This window comes from Callospermophilus lateralis, chromosome 17 (assembly GCF_048772815.1).
Source record: "Callospermophilus lateralis isolate mCalLat2 chromosome 17, mCalLat2.hap1, whole genome shotgun sequence".
Classification (NCBI taxonomy): Eukaryota; Metazoa; Chordata; class Mammalia; order Rodentia; family Sciuridae; genus Callospermophilus; species Callospermophilus lateralis.
The window spans coordinates 17,186,343-17,204,060 of record NC_135321.1 but is presented as its reverse complement, the minus strand read 5'-3'; the positions used below and the strand labels follow the sequence as shown (position 1 = coordinate 17,204,060).

At 41.0% G+C, this 17,718-nt stretch overlaps 1 protein-coding gene across 2 annotated transcripts in view; it reads right to left on the bottom strand.

Annotated features, from left to right (window-relative positions):
• Nucleotides 1–12,112, bottom strand: part of Fech (ferrochelatase) — a 33,448-nt gene extending 21,336 nt beyond the window's left edge. Inside the window, exons 1-4 of one of the 2 annotated variants that reach the window (XM_076836533.2) lie at nt 11,875–12,112; nt 8,011–8,137; nt 2,474–2,593; nt 1,010–1,158 (exon numbers count right to left, since the gene is read on the bottom strand). In XM_076836533.2, coding sequence (XP_076692648.1) covers nt 1,010–1,158; nt 2,474–2,593; nt 8,011–8,137; nt 11,875–11,941 — 463 coding nt within the window. In that variant the 5' untranslated portion in view covers nt 11,942–12,112. The remainder of the gene's footprint in view (nt 1–1,009; nt 1,159–2,473; nt 2,594–8,010; nt 8,138–11,874) is intronic. The other variant, XM_076836534.2, reaches the window with a different exon arrangement.
• Between the last annotated feature and the right edge of the window lie 5,606 nt (nt 12,113–17,718).

Genomic DNA, 17,718 nt, shown 5'->3' with positions numbered 1-17,718 from the left:
GATCTGCTAAGGGACTAGAAACCTTTGTCCCTTCGTACAATGGGAAACGGTGGATTCTGAGAGCAATTCAAGTTGATGCTCAATGATTTTCCTCAGAGAGGGGAATACTCCTTTTGGTCCTGCCTAATGGGGGCTAATTTGCCTTGACAGTCTCCACAGTGTCACACTCCTGTCCTGAGTCCTGAAGCCCTAAAATGTATCTACAATGAATGTATTTCCTGTATCCTAATATGAACATTTTTTGCAATATTAACACATCTCTTATTGCTCAACATCTACAACAGATGATGTCTTAAAATTAATTGCCAGTATTTTGTGTTTCTCAGTATTGTACAGAAATAATGGTGTGTCCTGCATTGAGTGAGTCTTGAATGCGATTCAACAGGGGCACTTGTAATTCATTTGTGCATTTGGTGTCTCATTCTGTACACAATTGTTCTGCTTAAAAGTTCTCAAAGGGCAGTCACCAGATGTGTACAATCCTCTTTTTAGTTCCATGTCCAATGTGCCACTTTGATATCTGCCAATGGTGCTGCTGCTGAGAGCTGAAAGCAGTCACTGAATGCTGCTTAGTGTCTCATGGCTTCAGTGGAAGGTGGCTAATTCTGCTCTTGATGTTGATCTAATTAGCTATCCAAACAGAAAGAAAGGGCCACAGCAGCAGCTCAATCCATTTCCGAAGGACTTCTTTCCAATACAACGATACATGCATTTTTTATTCATGTTTCTTCTGCCTTATAATCTAGCTACGTAACACCTTGAACCTCCTTTTGAAACTCATGATACAAATTTTCCGCTTTTTCCTTTGTAACATAGAAAGTAATAGAAAAGGCTCTAAAGTTCAAGGGTAATGCCTTGAGAACTCAGTTAAGTGATCATATATTATGCAGAAACTTACAAATCTAGAGTGACCAATACATACAATAGCACTGCATCCAGTACTATTTTGAATTTCATAACTACTTTGAAATAACAAGCCTAGCATTATGTTAATGAAGAAACAGTGTACCTGTGTTAGGGGACAACTCATCCAGCAGTTTCACCATGCCTTCTCCTTGCTTGGAAGTCCACATCTTGATGGGGGATCCACCTCCAATCCTGCGATACTGCTCTTGAATTTTGGGGGTTCGGCGTTTGGCGATGAATGGTGCCAGCTTACTAAACCATTTAACATGTAGGTAAGTGGATTTTATTCCACCTTAGCAACCTGAGAAATATTTTCTACTCAATAAAGATAAGCAAAAATTTAAGACAAACCTAACAAGGTCAAGCCTTTATAAATAAAAGCTTGAGGTCACTGACACAGCTAGTTCTTTAGACAGAGAACAGAAAGTTGAAGCTAGATGTTCACTAAGGAATAATCACCTCTGTTCTCTACTAGTTGTTCTAGCAGCACACCTGGAAGATTCAGGACTCCTGACATCCACGCAGAGAGCCCTGGATCCTTACTAGCTACTATCTTATATATTGATTTTGTACCTAACAAGAATTAGTATATAAAATTTAGGAAGTATATATTGCTCTTAATTTAACAAAATGAATGTTAATTTATAGATATGTACTTATAAATATGATCAATGATGTGTGCAAAAAATATGTACATTGCAACACTGTAAACAACTTAATCGTCTATGAGTGAAGCACAAGCCTATCATTCTATTAAGGTACAATCATATAGTGCAATTCTAAACAGTCATTTAAAAAAATGAGCTAGATAGATCTATGTATTATGATATAAAACAAAATACAGTGCTAAGTTTTTTAAAAAATAGCAAAGTGATAAATAATGTTCATAAGTACATTCACATTTGTGTAACAAAGTTGGGGAGGGATATTTACAGTATACACACACACACACACACACACACACATACACACACTCAGATATGCATTGACTGTTTCTGGATGTAACAGTGTTTATCTCTGGGCAGGAAACTGGGAGGCTGGAGTTCAAGGAAAAGGGACACTTACTTTGTACCATCAATATATTTATACTATTTACATTTTTAAATCATATTTATGTATAAATGTTTCACTGAAAAACCTATTTTAAAAGGAAAGAAGGACACAGGAAAGGAAGAATGAAAGAGAGAAGGAGAATAGCAGTAATCCCTATTCAAGTACAAAAGAATAATCATCATTGCTTCTCTGAGTGTTAATCAGCCGTTACGTGCCAAGTACAAATATATCTTTAAAAATCTTTAAAGGTACTTCCATTGTGTCAAGACAACTGCAATTTCCAGGGCTCTGGGGAGGAGAGGGCTCAAGCAGAATGCTCACTAACTAGCTTCCACCCTATTAGTTCTTTCTGTATCACATCTTCTGAGTTCCTAAAGACGGAATGCTGCTGTTCTAACCACTACTAGATATGTATTGAAACTCTTCAATTTTTTCAAACTCCAGAGCTGAGGTACATGTAAAGCCAAATGCATTGCATATGTTTTTTAAAGTGCAGGGTTTATACATATCTTACTTTTGAACAGGAAGTGTCATGAGGTCTCGGTCCAAGAAGAGCCTCAGAAGGAAGTCATGAACGTCTCCAAGAGTTTCGGGGCCTCCCATGTTTAGCATTAATATTCCAGTTTTTGGCTTCCTATATAAAATAAAATGCAACAGTTCATTTGTCACACATTTTATTTTCCTCTAGGACATACTTGATTCAGCTAACAAACTCTCAACTGGATCCAAATGGAAAATCTACAGACCTTTTTGCTGCTACCCCACGGTTGCCTATTTGGGGACACAACAGGCCTCCACTTCTCCATTTTCCCAGCTCAGACTCTGACCTGCGTCTCTTAGCTCCATCCATTGCTCTTCACCGGGCTCAAATGTTTCCCTATTAACCTGTCAGCCCTAAACAAAGATCTGATTCTTTAGGGACTGAGAGTCAAAGTAGAAATACAGCATTGTCCTGAGGCTGAAGAATCTGTACATGTCAGAGCCTTTATGGACATACAGTTCTCAACCTCCCCAAATTTCAGGTTTTCACATGTGCTAAATAGAAGTCAAAAGTTGCTTTGAGAATTCAGTGCTCAAGTACTGAGTTACTTAGCATGATCTGGCACATAATAAATCTGATACAGAGAAGGATTCCCATGTAACTTTAAACCTCCAAAGTATAGCATAAGCCCATCTCTCACTCATTTATCTGCTCACTTTTGTGAATTATAAAATGAGTCTTGACTTCAATTACTTTTTGCTACTCTGCTTCCTTTTCCACTGCCTGCCTTTACTCTTTCTTCCATGACCCCTGCTATGATAAACTACATTTCTCACTCTATGCTTACCTTTCCTGAAAATCCACTGCTTAGAGAATTCCTGGAAAAAAAATGTCACTAACATTTAAGTTAGTCCAAAGCTAAAGAATCAAGCATTGCATAAGCAGGAAGAAGCAAAAATAAAGTAAAAGTTGTTAACAAATGTTTTAAGTCAAGTAGCTTCAGGAAAATTGAAAAAAAAAAAAAAACCAGAAGTACTATACAGAAAAAAAAAAAATTAGACTTCTAAATCCCACACAGCATTGGAGCCTATGCGGCCTGAAGTCAGTCCAACTGGGAGTTCTCTACTCCTAATCCTTGCCAGGGGCAAGGTAAAGCTCAGGGCAAACTGACTGTCTCCATGTGCTCTGGGAACCACCAAAGACCATGACTAGAGAGACCCAGAACTAGAAGGTCAGGGTCTGAACTGGACCAGGAGAACTGGGGGCCTTGCATGCCCCCATGAATGGAGAGCCATGTGATGGCAATGAAGAAAATAAGGAACAGGAGTGTTTCTTCCGTTTGTTTCCCTTTTCTTTTTTAAATTCAAATATATCTATGGATTTACCAGTTCAGAACATCTCACAGAAATGGAAATACAACTGTTTCTGGTTTCTTTCCCTTAGCATAAAATGTCCAAGGTTAATCCATGTTGCAGGAAAGAATCAGTACTTCACTGCTGTTTATTGCTGAATAATATCCTATTGTATGGCTGTATCCTCCATTTATTCCTGATAAAGCAGCTGAGAAATAGCCAGCAGAAGTTTATCTAAGTGCCATTATTATGAATGGTGAGGAGCCCACTTCCTAAACCTAATATGGGGCCACCTCTGGCTCCCACAGCAGTAAACCAACCCTGCCGGGATGGTTCTCTTTTGGAAGACTGTTCTTAATTGTTCTGAAAGTAATGATATTACAATTACATCTTAACAGCAGTTTTAAACAACTTTAAGAACATCTGGCAATAACGTTAGGGAGCAGCATGTGTCAAATTTATGTAGGTGGAAACTACTTTCTTGATCAAACACACTGTAGGTGAATGAGACTGAAATCTGAATTCTCAGCTCAGACTTTAGAGTAAGAACCAATTAACAGGGAAAGGGGAGACGCAGCATTACAAGGAAGTCGGGGATTTTCGAATTTAGATCCCATTATAAAAATTAACTAAGATCACTTTTTATATAATTGTCTTGGACCAGGGTTTCTCAATCTCTGCACTCTTGACATTTTGGGCCAGATAATCCTTTGCTGTGGTGGACTGTCCTATTCAATGTAGCATGTTTTGTAACTCCCTGCCTTCTACCTATTAGATGGCAACAATACATACCCTACCCCAGGATGACAACCAAAAATGTCTCCAGATAGTGCCCAATTTGTCCTGAGAGGAATACAATGTCCGCAATCACATTTATAACCACTATCTTAGAAAAAAGAGTTTAACCCTCTTTTGACTGAACCAAGTGATGACACTTGGTTCATTAAAGATGTCATTATTATAGAACTTTTCCATATAGAAGTCCTATTACTAAATTAATTGTGGTATGGTTTTCTTTTCTTGCTACCTCAAACTTCCAGAAGCATCATTTTGTGAGACTAATATGCCTTTAATCTTTATACTTAGACCACCAGTCTTCTCCTGGGATCCTGTCTTTCACCCTCAAAATCTGTGACTCACAATAAATTAAGTGCATTTTCCCATGGATTGCTGCCAGTTAAAAGATTACTGGTTAAGAAACCCCAGGCTAAAAGACTTACCTAAGCCACAGAGGGTATCAATGCGCAAACGGGATTTAGAACTGTGTTTTTCATCTATAACACCTGAGCTCAGAACAAGAGTGGCTTAAAAGCGGATGTTACTCTGCCCTGCTCATGATTTTGCAGACCCTTGTTGATCTTACACATGAAAGAGATGCACATGATTTGAAAATGCCCAAATACACATGCACTTAATTCAAAACTGTGTTGTGCATGATGAATGGCGTATTAGTAAGTCCTAGTCGGACTCTGCTCTATTCCAGAAAGTGAAGTGCAAAGCTTTAGTCAAGGGTCTCCGTCTCTTCTCCCCTCCAGACAGAGCACACCTGAGACCAAGGTCTGACTAGTCGAGTTCCCTCTTTTTAAACATAAAACTGTATGCAGCAAAACATATTTGAAAAGCTTTAAATGTTTTGCCATTCTTATATTCTGGTACTCTCAAAATATAAGAGTTTTCTTTTGAACTACGAAATGGACATACTAGGAACTTAATCTCATCAATTAATAAAGAAAATAATAATTTTATTCTACTATATATAATCAGCATTAAGGAAAGGAAACAAATTCCAAATCCTAAATTAAACCTTCAAGATGTAACTGACCTGTGGATCTAGGCCACCTAGAGAACAGCCTGTAGTTTTACAAGATCTGCACCAAATCTGCACACACACACACATATACACTGCCTGTTTTGGGAAATAGAAATTTTACTGTAACACAGTTCCAATCATGTGTTCATATATTATTTTTGTTCTCACATTGCAACAGCAGAGGTGCAGAGCAGTGAAGAGATGATATGGCCTACATGCCTAAAAAAATTTATTACCTAAACCTTTACAGAACAAGTCTGCCAATCCCTAATCTAAAACAGCATCATCTAGTATGGTTATGGTTTGAATGTGAGGTGTCCTCCAAAAGCTCATGTGTGAGACAATGCAAGGTTTGGAGGAGAAATGATTGGGTTATGAGAGCCTTAACCCAATCAGTGAATTGAGTGGTAGCTGAAGGCAGGTAGGGTGTGGCTAGGAGGAGGTAGATCAATGGGGGCATGCCTTCAGGATATATATTTTGTATTTAGCAAGTGCAGTCTCTTTCTCTGCTTCCTGATCATCACATGAACCACTTCCCTCCACCACTTTCTTTTGCCATGATGTTCTGTCTCACATCAAGCCCAAAGGAATGAATGGAACCTCTGTTTAAACATATGGACTGAGACCTCTAAAACTGTGAGCCCCCAAATAAACTTTTCCTCCTCTAAAATTGTTCTGGTCAGGTCTCTTAGCAGCCAAAAAGCTGACTAAAACAAGTATTCTAATTTAGTTCAGTCCAAGCGTTAAACAGCACAATGCCTTCAAAAGGTCTGCCATCAGAATAATACACAAAGGCATGCATTGTTTCAACTCAAATACGGAAAACCCAGAAATAACCTATGACTATAATGTGAAACTGGATGAATTATGATTTAATAAAATACTCCTAAGCTGCTAAAATAATACAGAAGAATATTTATAATTATATGGTGATATAATAAGTAAAGATAAGAAATTATAAAATAGTATGTACAGCATTATGACATTTCAATAAGTATATATCGAGTGAATACAAATAGATAACAGAGATAAAATGTTAGATGGTAAGATTATCAGTGATATTTTTTATCTTTTATTTTTCCCATTTGTATTTTTATTGCTTTTCTATAAATATGATATAAAGTAACTTAATAGAATCTAGGGCTTATTTTAGATTTTTATTTAATTTGAATAATTTAAATTAAGGCTATTTATGTTATTGGCTTTTGCCACTAGAATACTATAGTGATGAAATAACCACACTGAATCAGTTTTTCACCTTAAACCAATACCTATTCCAACCCCTAGGAACTTAGGGATAAGGTGGGAAGAGGCACTACCGAAGCAGGCGGACCAGTGCCCTGCTTGGCTCACTGCCAACCAAAAATGACATCTGTACTTCTCATCCTCCTCACTAACTCTATCTTTTAGGAAGACTGAGAGTTGAGAGAGATGGTTTGCTACCCATATGTCCAACCCTAACAAACTTCAGTTTACTTAGCATTCCATTAATGAACCTATGATCACCATGAAAAACAGCAAACATGAAATTGGAATATTCCATTTTCAGGACTGCTTTCCTACACTGACATGGGGTCTTGTAGAAAGGTCAATGAGTTACACAGGTCACAGCTACTTTCTTTCTTTCACTCTGCCTGGTGTAAAAGCTTACCATTCCTTGGTACCCTTAGATCTAAACAACTTCCCTTTAGAGTCTGCTCTAGCTGCCCTTCAGAGGAAGACCTGAGGACAGTTGTGGCTTCTGCTATCAAAGAGGACACTCTGCAACATACCTGCTGCCTTCCACCAGCAAATAAAAGAGGTGAGGAAGGAAACATATACTTTATTTAATAAGTTAAAAATCATAATATGTCATTTATAATTATGTTCTAATTATGGTAGAATCTTCTATAGGAGTTCTTTTTAAAAAATATTTATTTATTTTTAAGTTTTTAGGTGGACACAATATCTTTATTTTAAATTTATGTGGTGCTGAGGATCGAACACAGTGCCTCGTGCATGCAAGGCGAGCGCTCTACCACTGAGCCACAACCCAGCCCCTCTATAGGAGTTCTTGATAAGTTAATTCCTCTTTATCCTGTATGGGACATGTTTCACAGGCATAATTATGTTAAGTTCATAAATACATTTCCAGCATACACATAATTTGTGTGACATATTCTAAGACCAAATTCTTGCATGATGTGCAGGCTAGTTTCATGTGTTCTCTTTTCAACAAAAGCCCTGCTGAGGGTTAGGGGGCATTAAAATTTGTAGTTTAACAGCTATTTAGAGGAAGCCAAGAAAATAACATAGTCCTTCTGATATCCTGGGTTTTCCCAGTACCTCTCCTCCTAGGTATCTTGTAACCACTGGTGTGTGCAACAATAAAGACAAATTCTTATTTGTACCTAAAATTAGACTCATACCTCTTTTCCAGTTGAGCTTGAGGTTTTGTACTCTTAGTCTGTTGGGCCTTCTCTGTGGGGCCTGCTGCTGCCGCTGTACCCAACTGACACCTCCATGGCTGACGGGCCCTCGAGCTGCCATGCACCACTGTGACAAAATTAAAGTGCTAGCATGAAATCTAGCTGGAAAGTAATTTCTTTTGAAGAGGTCCTCAGGGTATAATTCCTGGCTTTAAAATTTAAAGAGATGTGATGGCAGAGGTGATATTCCCAGTATTTCTCTGCAGGCGGGTAGAAGCACTTAAGGCCTCTCCAAGGGGATGGGTGGAGATCCGCTGCCCTAGGATGGCTTACGAGAGCCTGCAGGGAGGCAATTTGGAAGCCACAAACCTCCTCTCCCTGCCTTGGCTGCAGTTTTGATATGATCCCTCATAAGAACCCCTGTACATTCTAAATGTTACTGAGGGTGGTGGTCAGGGGAAAGGTGAGGGGTCTACAGAAAGATGAAGGGTTACTGATTTAGGGAGTGAAAATTGGGCCAGTGTCCAAAGAACTGCAGATCTCATTTCTGCCTCCAAGCACCAGTAAAGCACCAGTGCTGTGAACCCCAGTAATGCCCTTGAGCCCTGGCAAGGGTCAGGGGCCTCTGCTTTACAGGCCAGCTCTGGCCATCCTCTCACTGCACCCCACCCACCCCATGGAGTGTGCAATCAACATGGCCAAGGAGACAAGCCTGCTCCAGAGTCCACACCCCACACACCAGACCCAAATCCCAGGACTTAGGAATCGATAATTCTCTGTTCTGAAAGCCCCATCCCATCCGCAGGTCTGCCCATCCATCCTCCTGAGGGCAAACTGTGCCATCAGTATAAACAATCCTGGAACTGAAGCGTGGCCAAGGGGTGGCAGGCGGCAAGAAGAGAAGCAGGAAAGCCTGAAGGTCGACTTTCCCAAGGCCTCCACGTTTCTGCAGCAGCTCATGAGAGTTCAAGTCAAGAGTGTACCCTTATAGTTGAGACCAAGATCTATGTCAGAGAACAAAACACATCCCATTTTATTAGCTTGCTATCCCACATGTGCTATATATGTGTGACCATTTATACTTTTGACCAGAGCCTCACAAGAGTTAAAGGTAGGCCTGGAGAAGGCACATGAATTGAAGAGTCCACGTGCTATGCTCAGTTGTAGCAAGAGAGTATTGGTCCTCAGACATACAGTGAAATTAAATTGAAGTAGGTATTGAAGAGGGCAACGTGGGACAGTACTACTGTTTCCCATGCAGTTCACAGGACCTCCTTCCCCACTCTCAGGCCAGCAGGTTAGAAATCAGCTTGAGTCTGTGGCCAAGTCACCCTGAATGTCTTGTCTCGTCTTGTCTTGTCTCATCTTGGAAGCTAAGCAGATTCAGGCCTGCTTAGTACTTGAACAGGAGGAATCAGCTTGAGATCAGCCTCCTGCTGTCGTCCTAAGAGGCAGAAGTATACTGATGAGTAATTCAGGCTGTGGACCTGCCAGGTCCGACTCTGAATTAAGTTCTGTCACTTATAAGCAGTAACCCAGGGCCAAGTTATGATCTTTCTGAGCCTTCACTTCCCAGCTATAATATGATATTTTGCTATTGGAACTCTTATGAGGAATAAAGCAGATAAGACAAGTGAAGCACTCCACAGTGTGCACCACATGGTTGGTGCTATCATTAGTTTCATTTTTAAGTTTCTAGAGAATAGAAACTACATCTGCTCTGAGTTCTCTTAAATCACCCAGCATGTGTACAAAATATAGGAAAATTATATCAGTAAGCCACATAGATTTCCAACTATCCAGATTGTGCATACTCCCAACAGAGCCAATTAAATGGGTTTGTGCTGAGTAATCCTAACTAAGTCAAAGTGAAAGTACAAACTGATATAAAGAAGTTCAATTCCTCCCAGGTCCACTGGTGCACAACTATAATCCCAGATAACGGGGAAACCGAGGCAGCAGGATTGCAAGTATCAGACCAGCCTCAGCAATTTGATGAGACCCTGTCTCAAAATATAAAGGTCTGTGGATAAAGTTCAGTGGTACAGCAACACCACTGAGTTCAATCGCTAATACTGGGGGGAGAAAAAAAAGTTCAGTTCCATTCACATGAAGACTCAAAACAACACACATCTCCTTAGTTTAGAAAAGTTTAATTCTAAACTACATAGTAAGATTTCACCAAGTTCTTAATTTCATATATGAATAAGATTACATCAGATTACATGGGGTATGAGAACAGAACTTTGGTATTCCAAAATTTGACCACTGGTCATAAATAAAATTTCTTTTTGCAAACCTAAAAAAAAGGAAAAGGAAGGAAGTTGGGATAAGACCAGATTCTCCATCTAGTACATTAGGATTTCCTAGTACAGTTTGGGAACTGGTGGCTTTGTGAGTTAACTATTCCATGCACTTGTTGATAAAATTCTTTTCTCCATGGCTGACCAAATTTGTAGAGAGGACAGTGATGCTGCTAATAAGAGACGCTTTCTACTCAGGACTTAGGGTTAATACACCTATCTCTTCAGGGCATCTCTAAGACACTCTCCTCCCCTAGAGAGCTTAAAGGTTCTAGAAAAATGAAGTGCCTTCTACCAAACAATTAGAATTTGTCTTGCAAAAAGAGTTAAAAGTAATCATTCAAAGGATGAGCTGAGACTGCTAAATACAAAGTATGTGTTCTGGAGACAGAAAGATCTGGGAAATCCCACCCAGGATCAACAAGCTGCACTTGGGCAATTAATTGAAGCACTGCAAGCCTCACTTTTCCCATCTGTGAAATGGTGATAAGGCTGACTTACCAGCTGTTGTGATGATTAGAGGGGGAAAAAAACTATGCCTCATCCCCAAAACAAGACCTGACCACTGCATGTGGTTAGGCAAAGAGATTAAGAGTATTCAGTAATAAGACTTGCCCACTTACAAACTAGGACCAAGTAACTTTGCCCTGCCCGCTGCCTTTACAGGGACAACTGGTCTACCTATGGACCAGCTATAAACAATAAAAGTTCTCAAATAGGGGTATGCAGAAGAAGAAAAGATGATATAAGAAAATAAAGCTCCACAACTCCAGGGAAAACCAATAGAAAAAGCATTCAAAAATGTATCTGTGGCTTAAATTCATGAGTATCACTCGCTCTTCAAAAGCAAATTATTTTTAATATTTTGGATGCTTGGGGTAGAGCAGAAGAGGGTAGAATGCAAAGTACACAAGACTTAAATATATAATATAACCATTTTCTATCACATAGGAGATTGGGATTATTTCAAAAGGTGCACATAAAAATATGCATCGTTTTATATAATAAACAGTAGAAGCCAAGCATAGTGACTCAGGAAGCTGAGGCAGGAAGATAAGAAGTTAAGCAACTTGGCCAGACCCTATCTCAAAATTAAAATATAAAAAGGGCTGGGATGTAGCTCATGGTAGAGTACCTCCAAGTTCAAAAGTAGAAATAAAGTTCTATATTGCGAAGATTAATAAACACCTGGGAGGGAATTGCTGAGCAGATGCCCATGGTAGTGATAATGGTGATGCCTGCTTTACCGTCTTCCAAGTGACAGGCCCTTAATGTAACTTCCTTCCCGCAAACCCCAGAACAATCGTTAGTACAGATGACAGTAACTAAGGCTCTGAGTAAGTCAGCCACAGCTCACGTCCACCCAGCGGGCCCGAGAGACTCGGCGGCGCGCACCGTTCGCGGGCCCCACCCGGCGGCCTCAGTGTCCATCCTGGGTCCCTCCGCAACGCGCCTCGCGACTCAGGAGCCCGCAGGCCGGAGCGCCCCGCTGCCAACCGCCCACTGCCCCCAGGGACGCAGGGACCTCAGCCTCGACTGCAGCCGCGACAGCCCCACTTACTCCCACCGCGGAGCAAGACTCCTGCAGCTCGCAGGGCCGCAGCCATGTTTGTGCCGGCAGAAAGCATTTCCGGGGCAGCCTCGACCGGGCTCCTGAGCTCCTCCCGCAGCGGCACCCTCTGGTACCGGCCCAACCAACACCGAACCTGGGGAGCGCTCCCCACCCGCGCACCGATCCCTTTTCAGGTGCCGCAGCACCCGGCACCCTCGCGGTGCGCACGCTCATTCGCTGCCCGACCGGGGCGGGGCCCGACGGGGGCACGCCCCTCTCGGGAAGTCAGCTCATTCGCTGTAGGGTCGAGGAGGGACCACGGGGTGGGGCCAGATGGGGATACCTCCCACGCCGAGAATCGTCCACGCTTGGCCTACTCTGTGGGAGGGCGTGGCTGAGAGGGCGGTCCTGGCTAAGAGACCCTGGCTGGGAGCTGACCACTGCGTGAGAAAGTCTCCAGGCCTGGGCTAGTGGCCACCTTCCCTCCATCTCCGGTCAGTGCACCAAATCTCCTGGTTACATCTGCCAATCTAGCCGAGGTAGGAATGGCAGCGTGATTCCGTGAGACTCCAGACATTTCCATCACTGTTACCTAAATATGAGGATGATTTTGCCTCAGTTGTCCAGTTTGCCTAACTTATAGGCTAAGTGTACAGACTTTTTTTTTTTTTTTGCTTTGTTTTCAGGATAGAAAAAGGGAGTGTTTTATATCATGCACTTGTGTGACTATTTGATTTCTCAGCAGCACCTCTAAAGCAGCAGTTTGGCAGGTGACAACAAACAGTGAACATTATACCGCTGATATGAGAGTGTTAGGAAAAGTGAAGTCCCAGCTGGCAAGTGCATTTCTTGGAAGGTTGTTATAGTAAGGTTTGACGGGATCATTTCTGTGCACCTTCCCAAATTAGCGGCCCCATCCCCAATTTCTTATGCAGAGGAAGCCGTACACTTTTTTAACAATTCCTACATTCCTGCACCTCCACCAGTCCATATATGTCCAATGTGTCGTGGGGTATAAGACCAGTCCTTGGTACACAAAGGTCTTAGGAATCATTCATTCGTTGAACAAATATTGAGCACCTATTGTGGCAATAGGTACTGGGCAAACAGCGGTGAACAGAGAAGACCAAGTCTCCTGTAGAGTGTTAAGGAGAAAAACAGGAAATAATCTTGACAGAATATTTTGATTGATGATGAGCAGTTAAGAAAAAGAATGAAGCAAGGTAAGGGGATGGAGGGGGGCTATTGTAATTTGAGTTCCATGGGTCAGAGAAGTGCACTGACATTTGAGCTAAGGCCTAAAGGAATTAAGGGACCAAGTCATGTGGAATATTCAGGGAAGACAAAAGTCTAGATCAAATTGAAAACCAGATTTTGCAGCTAAAATTTGTGCTCTTGATTGAATTAATTTATTGGTTTCTTTATAACTATAAGCCCGGGCTGGGGATGTGGCTCAAGCAGTAGCACGCTCGCCTGGCATGCGTGCGGCCCGGGTTCGATTCTCAGCACCACATACAAACAAAGATGTTGTGTCCGCCAATAACTAAAAAATAAAATATTAAAAAAATAACTATAAGCCCAATGCAAAATGTCAAAATTAAACAGATTGTCATTCATATTACCTCCATGATCTTCTAATGCAAGCATGGCATTTCTTGAGAAAAAGTAGTAAAATTTGCTGCAAGTATCAAGCTGCCATCCTGGGCATTTTGCTAATTCTTGACTCATAGCCAAAATTATGTGAGTTTGAAGTTGCACTTTAAAGAGGTGATCTTTATAGATAATATACTTTTCTACATAGAGCCAGAACCCACTTTTTTTTAAATAAACTTCATAAAAAGACTCCACTCCATATTCTGAAATGCTGTGCTGGAATAAATATAGATGAGAGAATTAGAAAAGGCCAGAGGTTCAAGAGGTCAGATCTATATGAGATCTTCCTGGTCACCTCTGGGAGGCCCTGGCTAAGTGACTCCTCTAGGCTGTGCTGAGCCCCACCTGGTAGGTAGAGATAAGAGGAGTTTCTGGCCCCTTCCTGGGAAATGCTGATGATTAGTGACGAGGCATAAAGGTTCCAAACCTCACAAAATCAACAGTTGGGACAGATTAGGTTTGTGTTCAACCACAAAGGAGAAAGGAACCAGCAAAAATTTATTATATGTATCAATGTAACAATATTTTTAAATGAATTAGCACCATTTTATTCACATAGTACACCTATTATGGACTCATAGATTATAACTGAAGATGGAACTTCACAATCTGGCTTCAACAGAGAGTACATACAATTGTTATTTCTAATCTATGGTTTATTTCTTACAAGCACCAAAGACAACAGCTTTCCAAAGAGTAACTTTTTATGTTCCTATGAAAGGAAAGCAGATAAAATATGCTTTTATACAACTTCTTTTCAAAACTGGTAGAAAATATGGCCCTTACCTCAAAAATTGTGAGCTCTGATGCAGGTTTACTAAGAAAATCAGAAGAGACCTTGAAAGACTAAAGGAATTTGCAGAACTATAATGGGGAAACAATACACACACACACACACACATTTTTCCTGGCTTACACATTTTTAACAAAATTATATACCAATTTCATTAGCAAACAGAAGGCTAAAAGGCACAGTCTCTGGGCTGCCTCAGATAAGCAGCACCCCTGCCACAAGGGAGAGAGTTTATCTCAGCCTGGGTGACTTAATTAGTAAATAAAGCACTTGCCTGTCACCAACAACACTCTAGTTTAGCGTGTGATTTTAAATAAAATTAATTTGTTGGTTTCAGCTCAATGCTTCAGGAAAGCAGGGAGAGGATCCTCTAATTCATTATTTGTCATGATTGGCACCTCTGAGCTATACAAACTAAATTCAGATTACTCAACTCTGTGCCTATAATCAGAAAAAGAATGGGGGAGGGGATTCAGTGCAAGAAAAACACTGGCTGCATGTGACAAATGGTAAACTATAGTGATTACTCAGAAAAATCTGATCGATTGTCCCCACCATCGTTTTATGACAAAGAAGCATCAAATCTAGGTCAAAACAATGTACATTTTGACTTACCCTTTTTAACTGAATGTTTCACATATTTACTGAATGTCCACCACGAGTAAAAAACATTCTATCAGGTAATGTGGAGGATAAAAGCTTGAAAAAGTTAAGAAGAAAATTGTGCACAAAAGTAATTCATTTGCTGGGCACAAATGGTGCATGCTTATAATCCCAGCAACAGGGGAGGCTGGGGCAGGAGGATCGCAAGTTCAAAGCCAGCCAGCCTCAGCAACTTAGCAAGGCCCTAAGCAACTCAGTGAAACCCTGTCTCTATGTAAAATACAAAAAAAGAGCTAGGGATGTGGCTCAGTGGTTAAGTGTCCCTGAGTTCAATAACTGGTACCAAAAAATAATAATAATAACTCATTCACTGATGAATAAATACATGGGAAGTCAGCTCTCTGTCAGGTGGGTGGCAGGCACTGGGCATGCAGAAATAAGTTGGAGTCTCTACCCTCATGGAAATAATGTTCTGGTAGGCAATCATCTGAGGACAAAGATAAACGATATACAATATAGCGTCAAGTATAGCTAGAGGACTAGAAGGGAAAGCAGAGACAAAGGAATGCAGAGAGGCTTGAACGGCTAGTTTGTGTAGCACAGTCAGACAGTCACACCTCTTTGCAAACATAACATCCAAGCAGGGACCTGAAGGAGGGAAGAAGTTTGGGCAATCCTTGGCATTGCTTGGCTGGCAGCAACTGCAACACACCAGTCCCTTCCTCCAATGTCATATGGCCATGCCCACATGCCAACTTCCCCTCTTATCAGGACACGAATCCTATTGGATCCCACACCTAACAGCCTTTTCTTAACTTTATTATATCTATAAAGACCCTATTTCCAAATAAGGTCCTATGTACAGATAGGTATTCGTTAGGATGGCAACATATTTTAGGGGGACACAATTCAACATGTGATAGGCTGCTGGGGAATAGCAAAGAGGCCATGTGGACTGAGCAGAGTGAGTGGGTGGGGTTGAGGTGAGACAAAGGCCCACTGATGCAGAACTTAGGTGATGACGATCTTCTGGGTGATCTCCCTAGAGTAGTGATGCTCAGGTTCCTGAAGTTCACTTTGTGGAGCAGAGGGGACATGGGAGTTCCTGAGCCAGCATTAAGACATGTTCTGCACCACCTAATACTTTCATTTATACTAATACTTTTCATTTACTGTTTTGAGCTCAGTTTTGGTAAAAGTTGTTGTTTGGAGACTTCCCTGCTCCATGTGGTGATGCAAGGGTTCTTATAGAGCCTTTCTGCTTTCTGCAGGACCTAGGGCTCTCATCCATCTTGGACAGGTTGGTATTAATTTCTCTGCTTGATAGTCCTGCTCCTTGAAGATGTGCAAGTTCAAAACCAGGGAGTAGATTCTTCCCAGAAAGCTTTTATTCCACATCCAAAGCTCTGGGCAGATGGTAGGTTCTTTGTCTTCTTCTGAGCTATAGGACCAGGATTCAGAATTTCTTCTCACAGAAGCAACAGGCCTCAGAAGCCCCTTTCCTACAGTTCATGGCCTAGTTCCACCTTCTTGTTCTTGCATGGCCCTTCTAGGAGCTTCCCTATTCTATAAGAATGCTATTATTCTTATTCTTTTTCTTCTTCTTCTTCTTTTAAATCTTTGCTTTATTTATTTATTTTTATGTGGTGCTGAGGATTGAACCCAGGGCCTCACACATGCAAGTTGAGCTCTCTACCACTGAGCCACAACCCCAGCCCTAAATGCTGTTTGTGAATGAAACTTTAAGATTCCTCAGTGCCTTACCTGGTTCAGTTCTCCTCCAGCCCCATCCCATTCATAGCTGAATCTGAATGTGCAAATGGAATTCTTTTTATGTCACTGTAACCTAACAGCTCTTTGAGAACCTCTCTACCTCCTCCCTCCAACTCTGATGCCCTGAAATGTCTTTTTTCACACTTAGCTAAGACTGGGGAGGTGTATTATATTTATCCAATGAATGTGTATGTAGTAAGGAATTCACTGGTGAGCAGGTTTCCCCCCAAAAGTAAGAACTGATTTCTGGCTGAGTGGACAAAGAAATGCTTTTTATCAAAGTGGTATTAGAATTTATAAAAGGAGGAAGAGTAAAATATTCTGGATGTGGGGAGATACTATGGAGGTAGACCAGAAACAGATAAAGAAAAATTAGCTTCACATCCTCCATACTGTATTTAATTTCACATCTGTGATGGTGTACTAGAAAAGACCTCTGCCACCTAGAGCACAGCCCTTGTTAACCATTTAAAGAATGTTTGTCCAAAACTGATTGTACATGACTGATTTACCTAAACTTTGAGCTTCCCTGATCTCTCTTCCCCCTTAAAGATTGATGAGAGCAAAACAAGATTAAGAGATTTTCAATATTTACAGGGGCGTTGTGACCTTGTGACTATGTGCAAGAACAGCTTGCTAACCTTGGGGTTACAGTCTACAGCCATCAATCACTTCCTAACCAAATCATGCCCTTCTCTTCCTCCTTTGCTTCAAGATGAAAAAATAGCTTAAAACTTGTGCTGAGTTAAGAGGGTCCTTCAAGACCCTAGTTTACTACCTTCTCAGGTTTGCTGGCTTACTGAATAAGTCCGTTTCCTTCCCCAACAACTTGTCCTTGATTCACTGGGCCTTTTGCAAGTGTCAAGAAAATGGACACGGTTTCAGCAACACTAACTATAATAAGCAAAGTTTGGTAGATCTTTGGGTCATGCCTATATTTGGCCAACAGGAAAAAAAGTTGGTAATAATGTTTTCTACTCATTAAGTGCCAGACACTGTAATTCTTAATCACTGTAGCCATCTTACAAAGA